This window comes from Poecilia latipinna, unplaced genomic scaffold (assembly GCF_001443285.1).
Source record: "Poecilia latipinna isolate Pla-1442-1.1 unplaced genomic scaffold, P_latipinna-1.0 Scaffold193, whole genome shotgun sequence".
Lineage (NCBI taxonomy): Eukaryota > Metazoa > Chordata > Actinopteri > Cyprinodontiformes > Poeciliidae > Poecilia > Poecilia latipinna.
The window spans coordinates 207,276-220,097 of NW_015112809.1; the positions used below are offsets into that span (position 1 = coordinate 207,276).

The 12,822-nt window shown below is 42.3% G+C and overlaps 1 protein-coding gene across 8 annotated transcripts in view; it reads left to right on the top strand.

Annotated features, from left to right (window-relative positions):
• The window catches only part of clcn3 (chloride channel 3), a 44,957-nt gene that overhangs the window by 19,274 nt on the left and 12,861 nt on the right, over window positions 1–12,822 (top strand). For 4 of the 8 annotated variants that reach the window (XR_001424778.1, XM_015030805.1, XM_015030808.1 and 1 more), the window contains 12 exons: window positions 1,020–1,180; window positions 2,181–2,280; window positions 3,495–3,682; window positions 4,046–4,168; window positions 4,968–5,174; window positions 5,296–5,376; window positions 5,464–5,716; window positions 5,905–6,197; window positions 6,298–6,484; window positions 7,349–7,747; window positions 8,323–8,539; window positions 9,925–10,000. Coding sequence is in view for 7 of the 8 variants with exons in the window: in XM_015030805.1 (XP_014886291.1) it covers window positions 1,020–1,180; window positions 2,181–2,280; window positions 3,495–3,682; window positions 4,046–4,168; window positions 4,968–5,174; window positions 5,296–5,376; window positions 5,464–5,716; window positions 5,905–6,197; window positions 6,298–6,484; window positions 7,349–7,747; window positions 8,323–8,539; window positions 9,925–10,000 (2,285 nt within the window). In the remaining variant the exon portion in view is untranslated. Of the gene's footprint in view, window positions 1–1,019; window positions 1,181–2,180; window positions 2,281–3,494; window positions 3,683–4,045; window positions 4,169–4,967; window positions 5,175–5,295; window positions 5,377–5,463; window positions 5,717–5,904; window positions 6,198–6,297; window positions 6,485–7,348; window positions 7,748–8,322; window positions 8,540–9,924; window positions 10,001–12,118; window positions 12,157–12,822 lie in introns of all 8 variants that reach the window. The other 4 variants (XM_015030809.1, XM_015030811.1, XM_015030810.1 and 1 more) reach the window with 3 other exon arrangements.

Sequence of the window (12,822 nt, forward strand, 5' to 3'; positions counted from 1 at the left end):
GTGTTCGTTTTAGTCTCCTTTACGTCAGGGTTCAGATTTAAGGCTTTTAAAGACAATTATGAATGACATTCAAGGCCTGTATCACAACAGAAATGAACAAAAGAAATTCGCGTTGTGTATATCAAGCTTTTTTTGTACAATATGCCTCTGACCTTGTGTGCGTGAGTCAATGTCAACCTGCCAAATGTAAGTGAAAGTTTACACTTGTACCAGATAGACGCAAAAAGCTAGCTAGCTAGCAAGGGTATGTTAGCAGCTAGTTAGCAGTAGCCTGAACCATCTTGAGTCCCAGAACGCAGCGAAGATGTGTGCGGGTGACTCAGATATTTGTCTGATAGAAAAATCTCACCAGAAAAATGAACTAGATCCAATATACGAGATAAAATGTTCTTGCCACGTCAAAATTTAAGATATGATTGACTTATTTAGGGCCGCCTTGCCCCCCCACCCCCCCCACCCTAAATTTAAGGCTTTAAATTTAGGATTTAAGACCTTTTAAGAATGGGCCGACATCCTGTAAATTTAAAAGTCACGCATCAGAACTTGGACGCCCGTATTTATGAGAATGGGGCTGATGTCACTGAAAACAGGAGAAACGAGTTGAATCCCTGCTACATGCCTCGCTTCGTCTTTGTTGTCTCCCTTCAGTAAAACACACAACGTCGTCTTTGTGTGGCTCATGAATACTTGGCGTCTTCAGAACTAGGCGGTCAAATGCAACAAGACGGCTTTTCAGTCAGGATTTGTGAAAGTTATGTCTGATTCTCTGCGTTGCAAAGACATGAAACTGAAATGATTTAATTCTGTAGGGGTGGACATTTAATATAGGATTTTTATTATCGATGCAATAAATTGCAATTGTTCATTTAAAAGCCTTAAAACTGTATAATTATTTTTTTTTTTGAAAGGTTTTTTTCAATTAATGTGTTAATGTTTCCCACTGAACCAAACAGAAACTGCCATGAGGATTAGTACAAACTCTTATTCCCTGTGTTTTTTTTGTTTTCGTTGTTCTGCAGGCTCTAACTACGCCATGTCTAATGGGGGCGGGGCAGCCAGCAGTACCACCCATCTGTTGGACTTCCTGGAGGAGCCCATTCCAGGAGTGGGAACGTACGACGACTTCCACACCATCGACTGGGTGCGCGAGAAGTGCAAGGACCGCGAGAGACACAGGAAGGTGAGGACACCGAGAGGAACGCGTAAAAAAAAAGACGTTTTCATAAAGACGGAGAACATTCAAGAAGATCCAACCGGTTCTGTACAAAGTGGAAAACATGAGAGATGATTTATTTCCACTTTACAAAGCCCGGATCAAAATGAGGACATGATATTGTGGGTTAAAATGTCAAATGAAGTTACTTTTTAAACATGGCCAAACTGTTGCAAAAAACAAAACAAAAAAACAAAAAAAAATGGAAATGCAACATTTCTGCAACATCCTAAAAAGTTCAAATGTGTTGTGTAAAGGACAGGTGAGCTAAGACCGGGGCTTCCTATTCAAAAAGATTTGGGGCTGTAACTGCAGCCGTTTTTTTTTTTGTTTTTTTTTTTTTGAGGAGCTTCTATCTTTAATAAATTTGCAAGCACTCAAAAAAAATCCAAATGATCATAATGACATATTTGTGTGTAGTATAACAAAATGTGTAAAAAATGTAACATACTGCATGTCATAATAAAAGCCTCAAATTCTACTAAAACTTGCAAAAACAACCAAAACAAACACATTCACTTCATCGTCTAGATTTTATGTGGGGATTTTTTTGTTATCTCTGCTTTCACCCCAGTTTAAATCAACACTTTCTTACTCTAACCTCTCATGAACGCACCGTTCTTCCTCCTGCCTCTTTGTTTTTGCTCAAATATTGACTCGCTGTCTTGGCAATCTCTCCACGCATACTTCACTGCAGGACGTTTGGATGCTGATAAGACTTTAAATGATATTTGAATACTTTGTTTTTTATGACCCGGTCGCGCCTGGTGTACAGGAAGTGCTGTAGTAAAACCGCTTCATTAAATCAACAGTGGAAATCAGGCCAGAAAACCTGCAGCAGATTACAGAGCTGCTTCAGACCGGAGTCTTTCATATCAGTCTGTGTTTTTTTTTTTGTTTGTTTGTTTGTTTTCCGGTTCTTTATGCCTTTTAATTGGGTTTGATTTGCCTCATTGTGTCTGCACAGATCAACAGCAAGAAGAAAGAGTCGGCATGGGAGTTCACCAAGAGCCTGTACGACGCCTGGTCTGGGTGGCTGGTCGTGACGCTCACCGGCTTGGCATCAGGTAACCAACTCTCCGAACGACAAATCGGACGGCCCGCATCTCCTGCGCTGGTGACTCTCACATGCTCCGCCCGAGGCACCCTCTGCCGTTTTCCCCCCCTTATCTTCTGATCTCACTTCTCACTGGCGTTCTGCAGAGCATCGCCAGACACAATCCAGCCACTTACTGTTTGCCAAAAAAAAAAAAAAAAAAAAAAAAAAAAAACGGGGACACCTTGCCGCCAGTCTTTGCTTTAAACAACAATCCAGCTGCTGAAAAATAAAAATGTGTCTGCTTTATTTGTGTTTAATTTGGTGTTGGATAGCGTTTCATCTAACTCCTTTCAAAAATATGAATTACATTTTGTCGCGGCAGGTTGTTTGTTCCTCAAGATTGAATTTTAAAGACTGCACAATAACGCAATTTTAAAGTCGAAAGAAAATGATGCATGGTTTTAAAACAAATGCTTGACAAATAAAAATCTGAAAAGTGTGGCGTTCATTTGTATTCACCCCTCCAAGTCAGAAATTTGAGATGTTTGCTTCTTTTCTTCTTTTCTTCTTTTTAAAACTCGTGTTCCTTGTTCCTCATGATGATTTTTGGTGTTGCTCACATGACGGCTGGATTCATGGGATTACTCCTTTATTACATGATTTCAGAAGGAAATGGGCTGAATTTGATTGTATTCTGGTATCCAAGGAGTAAATGGGGTTAAACATAAACGTTTTGAGAATTTTTTTTCTTTAAAGGATTTTGAAAACCATGTGTCGTTTTCTTTTTACTGTATATTTACACTGTACTTTCTGTTGGTGAACCACCAAAAGTCCCAATGAAATTGAATTGAAGTCTGACTGCAATATGACAAAATGTGGAAAAATTATCCAGTAGTTTGCGTACAAACGCTGCATCCTCTGGTGAAATGTTTTTATTTCTTGAAGGACTAGTGGTAGTATTCATCAACAGCTAAAACTGTGGAACAGTTTCAGAAAATCACCAAATCTAATGCAACGTCACGTTAAACCAAAGACTGTCTGCTTTGGTTTAGGATTTTGTGATGAAGCATTCTGAGTCGCCGATCATTTTTGTAGCCTGTGTCTGCATTAAAAACAGGCAAACTAACTTTCTCGTCATTCCTCTTTTTATTTTCATTTTTTCCCCTCGTCCTGCTTTCTGTCTCCTCCCTGCCTCCGTCTTCTCTCCCGACTTCCTCCTTCCGGTCTCTGTCCCTCCGCCAGGTGCTTTGGCTGGCCTGATTGACATTGCTGCTGATTGGATGAATGACCTGAAGGAAGGCGTTTGTCTGAGCGCCATGTGGTTCAACCATGAGCAGTGCTGCTGGACGTCCAATGAGACCACCTTCGCTGAGAGGGACAAGTGTCCTCAGTGGAAGAGCTGGGCCGAACTAATATTGGGACAGGCTGAGGTAGACTGATGGACCGGTCTTCTTTTATACCTAAAATGTATAATTTATGTGTCTTAAAGGGCAAATATATCGTTTAAATAGCATTCCATTTTTACAAGTAGTGAATGGAAGCAGCTGAAAGTCTCACCATAAGCAGTATGTGTTTGCTCAGTTCAGCTTTGCTATCATAGCAAAAAATGTGAAGATTCACTCCATCACAGTGGAGTTTTAAAGCCAGTTACCTGCTTTTGATGTTTTTGGGATATTTAACTATTAAAAAAACTTTTCACACTGAGATTTGAACCCAGAAGTGGAGATTATTTTTCTGTACAATTGTGTGCATGTGGTGAAAGCGTTTTCAGGTCATGACCCCTCTCGCTGCAGGGCCCCGGCTCTTACATCATGAACTACTTCATGTACATCTACTGGGCTCTGTCCTTCGCCTTACTGGCCGTCTGTCTGGTCAAGGTTTTTGCTCCGTATGCCTGCGGCTCAGGAATCCCAGAGGTGAGGAGAACTGTTTGAATCTCTTTACGAAAACACGGTTCAGACTTTCCCCTGCTGTATTTCACACAGTTACCTATTTTTCTTTTCTTAAGTTGAAGCAAGTTGGGGAGGTTTTTATGAGCACATCTCTTAGTGTTTCGCACATTAGGCTGTTTTGTGTGGGTGATAATTTAGGGTCCTTAAAAAGTCATAAATTTGTGTGTCTAAAATAAGGCTTTAAGAGATTTTTTTTTAAAGTGAGTTGGTCTTAAATATGTAAATCACAAGTCTTAAGTTTGTTGTGGCAGGACCTTTTGCTAGATTTTTCTGTTAATTGAGGAAGTTGCAGCTATCGCTAACTAGCCGCTAGTGTACCTTTGCTGGCAAGCTAGCTTTTTGTCGTATGTCATGGGAAAGTGAAAATTTATCGCCGGTTGACTGGACGACGTTTTTTTTTTTTTTTTTTGCCAACCCATACAAGACTGGGTTCAAAAGAACTTTTAACGTTGGGACCACGGGGCTCAAAGCTGTAGAGAGCTGTATGCAGTGTGAGAAGCACAAAGCAGCAAGTCCTCCCATCCATCCCTTACGTTTATTGTCTTATGGGGTCTTAAATTTCATTGAAGATGGTATTAAAGGTCTTGACGTCTTAAGTTTGACTTGCTGAAACCTGCAGAAAACTCTAAAATAACAGTTTTCTTTTACTAGTTGTTTTTCTTTTGAGTTTGTTTTAATTAAGTTTACCACAGTAAGTAGCAGTGAAATGCAAAACCAAAATGTTCAGCTTCACCTCTCCCATCCTGCTCTTTTCTGCACACAGATCAAGACAATCCTGAGTGGGTTCATCATCCGGGGCTACTTGGGTAAGTGGACCCTGATGATTAAGACCATCACTCTGGTGCTGGCGGTGGCGTCGGGGCTCAGCCTGGGGAAGGAGGGCCCCCTGGTCCATGTGGCCTGCTGCTGCGGGAACATCTTCTCCTACCTCTTCCCCAAGTACAGCAAGAACGAGGCCAAGAAGCGAGAGGTGAGGGAGCAGACGTTCGGTGTTTGATTTAAAGGAACTCAGCGTTTCAGCGTCTTTGCAGTTTTCTGGTAGTTTGTTCCAGACTTGTGGTGCGTAGAAACTTAGAGTTCAACTCTCTCAGGTTCTGTCGGCCGCGTCGGCTGCTGGGGTCTCTGTAGCTTTCGGAGCACCGATTGGAGGAGTTCTGTTCAGCTTGGAAGAGGTAGGTCAGCTCTTCAGTGTCGTTTTTTTCTGCTTTTGAATCCCGACGCCAAACTTGAACCCTCCACACTGGGTTCTCTTCCCACAGGTGAGCTACTACTTTCCTCTGAAGACCCTGTGGCGCTCTTTCTTCGCCGCCCTGGTGGCGGCCTTCGTGCTGCGCTCCATCAACCCCTTCGGTAACAGCCGCCTGGTGCTGTTCTACGTGGAGTACCACACTCCCTGGTACCTCTTTGAGCTTATCCCCTTCATCCTTCTGGGCGTGTTCGGAGGACTCTGGGGCGCCTTCTTCATCCGAGCCAACATCGCCTGGTGCCGGAGACGCAAGTCCACGCGCTTCGGTGTGTTGACATGGTGTCTATGCATCCTTCAGTAGTCTTAAGGCCATTTAAAAAAATTTTAAAAACGGCCTTAAAATGCCACAGGTCACCTCAAACCAGTTTTTCTCTAAACTCAGAAAGTTTAGACTTCAGACTGTGTGAAGAGTATTATATGTTTTCTACTCTGACGCTGTTGTCTCCCTCTTTAGGGAAGTACCCAGTATTGGAGGTGATCCTGGTGGCCGCCATAACAGCGGTGGTTGCTTTCCCCAACCCCTACACCCGTCAGAACACCAGTGAGCTGATCAAAGAGCTGTTCACTGACTGCGGCCCGCTGGAATCCTCCCAGCTGTGCCAGTACCGCAGCCAGATGAACGGCAGCACCGCTTACACGGACGACCCAAACCAGCCAGCGGAGCCGGGCGTCTACTCAGCCATGTGGCAGCTCTGCCTGGCGCTCATCTTTAAAATCATCATGACTATATTCACATTTGGACTGAAGGTGATCCACTGCAGGATGTTTTCCCTACAGGAAGTCAATGTTTTTTCCGGCCTGAACCTGTAACGTCACCTGAACCCCCTCGCTGGGTCTCGTTCTTTAGGTACCGTCGGGCTTGTTCATCCCCAGCATGGCCATTGGAGCAATCGCAGGGCGAATTGTCGGCATCGCCATGGAGCAGCTGGCGTATTACCACCACGACTGGTTCCTGTTCAAAGAGTGGTGCGAGGTCGGAGCCGACTGCATCACTCCGGGCCTCTACGCCATGGTGGGGGCCGCAGCGTGTTTGGGTGGGTAACCCAAGAGTACGTCGGTGGACCACTGCCAGATTTAGACCGCCTTTTTTTCTTTAAAGTTAATATTACTAAGGAAAGATTCCTTTAAGTTTTATGTATTAGAGATGGTTTAAGTTATCTAAGGCTGCGTTCACACAGCAGGTGAATGCAAATTGGATATTTCTGCCCACATGCGTCCCATATCCGACTCTTCAGTCTGAACGACGCAATTCCGATATTTTCAACCTCTAAAAAAATCAGATATGTGCCACTTCTATATTTGGAACTAGATTGGATACATATCCAATTTTTTCCAAAGTGTTTGCAGTAGGTCCAGTCGTGTCCCATTTACTCTGACTTTTACGTCATTGATATGCATCATCATTTTACGCCAGAAGAAGCCGTACCAGACGTAAACAATGGCTGAAAAAAAAAAATCTGAATTATGACATTATGAATGAAATGTGTTCCAATGAAGTGGATCCTATCACCATTTAATCGCTGCTGGTTCTCCCTTGTGTTGGATAAACTTTAAAGTCGCTCCGTAGACGGCAGCATCCGTTATTATAAGGTGCTGCTGTGGGACGTGGCTTTGGGGTCCAAAACCGTTCACACAGAAATCTAAAAGCTGTCGCATCAGTCAGTAGTATGAACAACTATGCAAAAAAAACCTGCTGTGTGAATGCAGCCCAACTCCACTCTTGTGCATAATTACATAGTGTTGGAAAATTATTAATAAAACTTGGGTTTCTTTATATTTTGCCACATTATAAACTCAGTCTAAAAGCAGCTTAATGAGAGTTTAAGTCACAGTGAAAGTTATATTCTGTCGTATTCCGATTAGATTTGGCTTTTAAACGTGCGTCCTCTGCCCCGTAGGTGGCGTGACCCGTATGACTGTCTCCCTGGTGGTCATCGTCTTCGAACTGACCGGCGGCCTGGAGTACATCGTCCCCCTCATGGCCGCCGTCATGACCAGCAAATGGGTGGGCGACGCATTCGGCCGCGAGGGAATCTACGAGGCCCACATCCGTCTGAACGGATACCCCTTCCTGGATGCCAAGGAGGAGTTCACGCACACCACGCTGGCCAGAGACGTGATGAGGCCCCGGAGCAGCGACCCGCCGCTGGCGGTGCTGACGCAGGACGACCTGACGGTCGAGGAGCTGCAGGGCGTCATCAATGAAACCAGTTATAATGGTTTCCCAGTGATCGTGTCCAAGGAGTCGCAGAGACTGGTGGGCTTCGCTCTGCGCAGGGACATCACTATTGCTATAGGTAAAACCACAGAAGAAGATCATAAGTTAAAGAAAATGTTGTTAAAATGTTAAATAACAGGGTGTTTGTGCATCCTTAAAAAGTCTGAAATTGATGTATATAAATTGACGCCTCAAAATGTCCTAAATTAATTTTAAAAAATGTAAGTTGCTCTTAAATACCTTATATCCAGGTCTTGAATTTTGCTGCAGCAGGACTATTTAAGGAAATATTTTTTTTTTTGTCTCGAGACTTTGCTGTCATCTTTGACATTCTGTTCATGCTACCGCTAACTAGCTGCTAATATACCCTTACTAGCTAGCCAGCTTGGGTCTATCATGGTTTAAGTCCAAATTTATTGCCATCTTAAACACAGTGGCACCAGACTTGCCTATTATACAGCCGAGAATCTATATAAGTACTGAAATATGAGATTTTCTATTATATTTTTCCGTCGTGGTCCAGGTCTTTAAATTTAATTCAAAATGGTCTTTAAAAGTCTTAAATTTGATTAGGTGAGAACCTGAAGAAACTCTGAATAACCAAACTGGGACAAAACATGAAGCTCTAAATCTATTTTTCTTTCATCCCGACAGAAAACGCTCGCCGCAAGCAGGAGGGCATCATGTTGAACTCGCGGGTGTACTTCACCCAGCATGCACCCACCCTGCCAGCCGACAGCCCCCGGCCCCTCAAGCTGCGCTCCATCCTGGACATGAGCCCCTTCACCGTCACCGACCACACCCCGATGGAGATCGTGGTGGACATTTTCAGGAAGCTGGGGCTCAGGCAGTGTCTGGTCACTCACAACGGGTAAGTAGGACACAGCTGGCGAAGAGCAAGGGGGGGGGGGGTCTCCCCATCCCACGCTCCCTCCCACTGCCTGGAGGATTGCTTAACCAGTCAGGGTTTGGCGCTGTGTCCCATGAAGCACATGTACTCACTGCCTGGTGCTGCATGGCCTCTGAGGTTCTGCATGGCTCGGCCTAACTGCTGTGCTGCACTCCCTTAATCCCCTCACTGAGCAGTAACAGGCAAAATCCTCGAGCTGCTGACTAAAAACTAACTGCACAAACACAACAGGTGACGTTTTGGGACTAAAGAGTTAGTGAAACTTGTTGCTGTGCAACAGGAATTAAAAAAAAAAAACAACCCAAAACATCATGGTCAAGATGTAAGGATGTTCTGGCTGTTCTTTCAACGACCGGAACCACCAGCGTTTTATTTATCATCGTCCACGTTTTGAAGGAGTTGGTTTTGCAGAGCGCTCTCTGCTGGTGGGAAGGAGAAGTTGTGCTTGATTATAGTTCATTTATCAGATGAGCTCTGAGTTTGCTGTGATAACTGTATGAGAGGAACAGAGCAGCAGTTTTTTTTTCTGTTATTTTTTTTTTAGTATTTTACTTTAGTTTTTAATCATAAGTTGGTGATATTTTGTACTTTTATTGTCAATAATTCTTTAGAAAAAGACCAAAACAAACATGTCTTTCAATTCTTACAGTGACAAAGTATTCTTACCCCTTTGTGAAATTGTAACCTCAAAGTTGAAAGGGTTTTAATTTGATAAATAAACACAAAGTTGTGCATAGTTATGTAGGAATTAAGGTGTGGATTTTATGTTTTATGAATAAAAATTTATGAAATGCATCTTTGCTGAGCCTTGTTACGATATTCGTTTTAGGTAGATAAAAGGAGCAAAACTAAATTGCATGTAAATAGAAATGAATTGGCTCCATTTACCATTTTCTCAAATTACAAGGTTTATTTATTTAATTTTTTTAAAGAGGAAAAAATTAAAAGAAATCAAAGATGGTTCAAAAGAAAACGGCATACTTGCTGTTTTACAGCAGGCTTCTGTTGTGAAATAACCTTTATTGTCCACTCATTGATTTACATCAGTCTGCTGGTTTTGGTCTTATTGGTTTTATTGACAGAAAAATCTAAAATATCACTGCCATTCATCACCATTTATTAACACTTCATTATCACAAATGAAAAGTCACATTTTTGTGGTTTATTGTTTAATTTTCAGTTGTGTAATTTTCAGTTTACATTTTACTTTTACCTCATTTTGTTTCTGTTATTTATTTGTATGATTTGTGCTGCTGCTGTTTGTTCTTTTTGTGTCTCTGCTGTTGTTTTTTGTTGTTTTATTTGTTGTTGTGGGCAGTGTACCGAGTAACGGGTGTGTGTTTCAGGAATGTGTTGGGCATCATCACAAAGAAGAATATATTAGAGCATCTGGAGGAGCTCAAGCAGCAGACGCAGCCCCTGGTGACTAGCCCCGCCCCTTTACTTCCCCCACCCCCACACTGTCACACCTGTCTCTTGAGCCACGACTGTTAGAAGGGGATGCATGGAAAGTGCTGTGGAAAACTGTTGACAGTTCCCGACTTAACATTAAGACTCCTCTCTCTTTCCTCTTGATTTCACACACTCTGTTGTTGGTGGGTTTGGTTTGTTGTGGACTTCAAACTCATGAAGAAACATCTCCCGGTTAGCGGGCCTCTGGCTGCCATCTTCATCGCTTGTAGCTGTTGCAGTTTTGGAGCCCATCACACGTTAAAAAGCCTCTGTGGAGTTTTGTTGGTCCTGTAATGGCGGACCTGAGTGGGAACTGTCACCTCCATCACGCAGGAGCCCCTTTCAGACACGGTCTTTGTAACTTCCTGTAGGTGTGGCGCCACTTATCCAGCCTCCTCTCCTGTTTGTTGGAACCGCGCTGCTTAGTTTGTCAAATTCCTAAACAAACTTTTATGGCTGCAACTGATTATTTTAGTGATTGATTATTCTGCCCATTATTTTTGTGATTTGTCGATTAATCGTACAAGAAAAATTGGCACATTCAGCAGATTTTTCTTTTAACTACTTCAGCTTATTTTATACAATATTAGAAGTGCATACAAAATGAGAATGTTATGTTTTAAGTTAAAAAAAAAAAACATTTTATTGCCTTAAATAGCAATAGCATAGCATTCCTTTTGTGAATGCTTAATAATTTGTAGCAAAAGATGCATCTCCAGCTAAAAAATACCTCCAACATTTTAACTTAATGTCTTACTAAATGGAAAAACCATAATGGCAAAATTGTGTTGGCAGGATACAGGCAAAGATTTGTGCACATTTGTAATGGAAGCACAGCTTCTGTCTTCAGTAAACTCCTTTTTTACAATGTTTTCTTATGGAACAGCTTGCTAGGCTAATGCTAGCAAGTTTTCTCTCTGTTTTCATACGACTTGTTGATCATTTATTTTGCATCATATTTCTGTGCCGTTTTAATAGGTTGCATGAGGAGAAAACTCTTCTGGTCTGCCTCATGATCTTATCAGTGCTTCGATCGTTTTAAAATTTAATGACGGCTGTTTCAGCTGCTCTCGGCGTATTGTTGTAGCCAAGTCTCTTTTTCACTATGAAAACCTGTAAAAATGTGGAAAAATCCAGACTTTTTACATGTTCAACACATAATATAGTTTTGTGAGCTGTGCACAACTAGTTATACCTTGATTTTACAATATTTTAATCATACTTAACAATATGCAATCAAGATCTTAGCTTTGACAAAGAGACGACAAATGTAGGTCTTGAAGACATTGTTCTGCTGAAATCAGAGATCTAGAACCTCAGCATTGAACGTCTATAAGCTCTTAAATGAAGGTGCTACCACAGAGGTTTGCATGTCTGAAAGGGGCTCTGTAAAATCCCATAGTGCAGCTCATCCCATTAAACTGCATCTGTACCAGCTGTAGTTCTGCTTAGTGCTCTCTCAGCCGCTTCATGCTAGCACCTCAACAAATCGTTCCTCATTTTCCGCATTTTCACAGATGTTCAGTCACTTTGTCCAAAATTATTCACACTTAAACTGAAGTGGATTTTTTGTTTGGCAAACCGGCTTTATCTGGCTGGTTCCAAACAAGTGACAAAAACCAGTAAAACGGGGGTAACGTGTTGTTCTTATAGAAAAACATGTTAATGAAGAATATGTTCAAAATGACACTACTTTTGCAATCGATGACAGATTTGTGATTAAATTCTGCTTTGCTGTTGTCACTTGCCTCTGGAAGCCAAATCGAAGCCATCAGCAAACTAAACATTCACCTTAGATTTAAAAGTAAAACATCCGTCTGTGGGTGTGGATATTTTTGGGCTAAACTGCAGAAATCATTTAGTGCCTTTAGGTTTCTGACCAATCAGAGATGACCCTCCTCTGTCTGTTTGCAGTTACGATGCCTGTTGTGTGTCTCTCATCGCAGCAGTAGCTACTCATTTCATTCTCAAGTTCACTCACCAAAAGATTTCTCTCTCCATTAACGGCTGCTTTTTTTCCCCCTCTTTTTTTTGTTTGTTTCTGTTATTTATGGTGTTGACTCCTCCGTTTTACCCCCGGCTCCCCAGAGTGACGGCATCTGACCCGCGGCCCAAGCGACGACTTGGCGAGTAGTTAGCCGCCCTGGGAAAGCGGACCACCGTTATTTTACTTATCACTCTAAGTTGGAGGGTGGTTTTATAATTCCAGGAGGAAATCGACCTGTAGAGATGTGATTCACACCCTCATTCCCCTCATCTCTAAGTTGTAGTTGTAGTGTGTGTGGTGGAGTGGTGCCAGTAGCTGTAGCTTAGCTAGTCGGTGTGTGGTAACAACATGGGATAAAACCCGCTCCCATGCTTTAACCTGCCAGTGTTTCCATGAGCCAGCAGAGTCCTGCCTTCTTTCAACAGATTTCTAAAGTCAGAGCCCAAAAATAAAGCACAAGCTGTTCAATCTGTGCACTTAAAACTGGAGATGCACCTAATGCTAACGTCCGATTTGTATGCAGTGCTGCTAGCCTGCTAATACCAAAGTCAACTTTTAGGAAAAAATAATACAGGAAGATTTAAAAACTGCATTCAGATTGTTTCCCCAGCTTCCCTGTGGCTGTTTATTATATACATTCGGACACAACGCTGAACAGAAATTGACTGTATGAGAAACTAAATTATTACGGTTGGCATTATAAGATGACATTAGCATATTCTACTAGCAATTGGTGTTATCTGCTTAAATGCTTGCTCTCTTTTCTCAGAATTGTCATGAGAAAAGACAAGTCTGAAATGGCTTA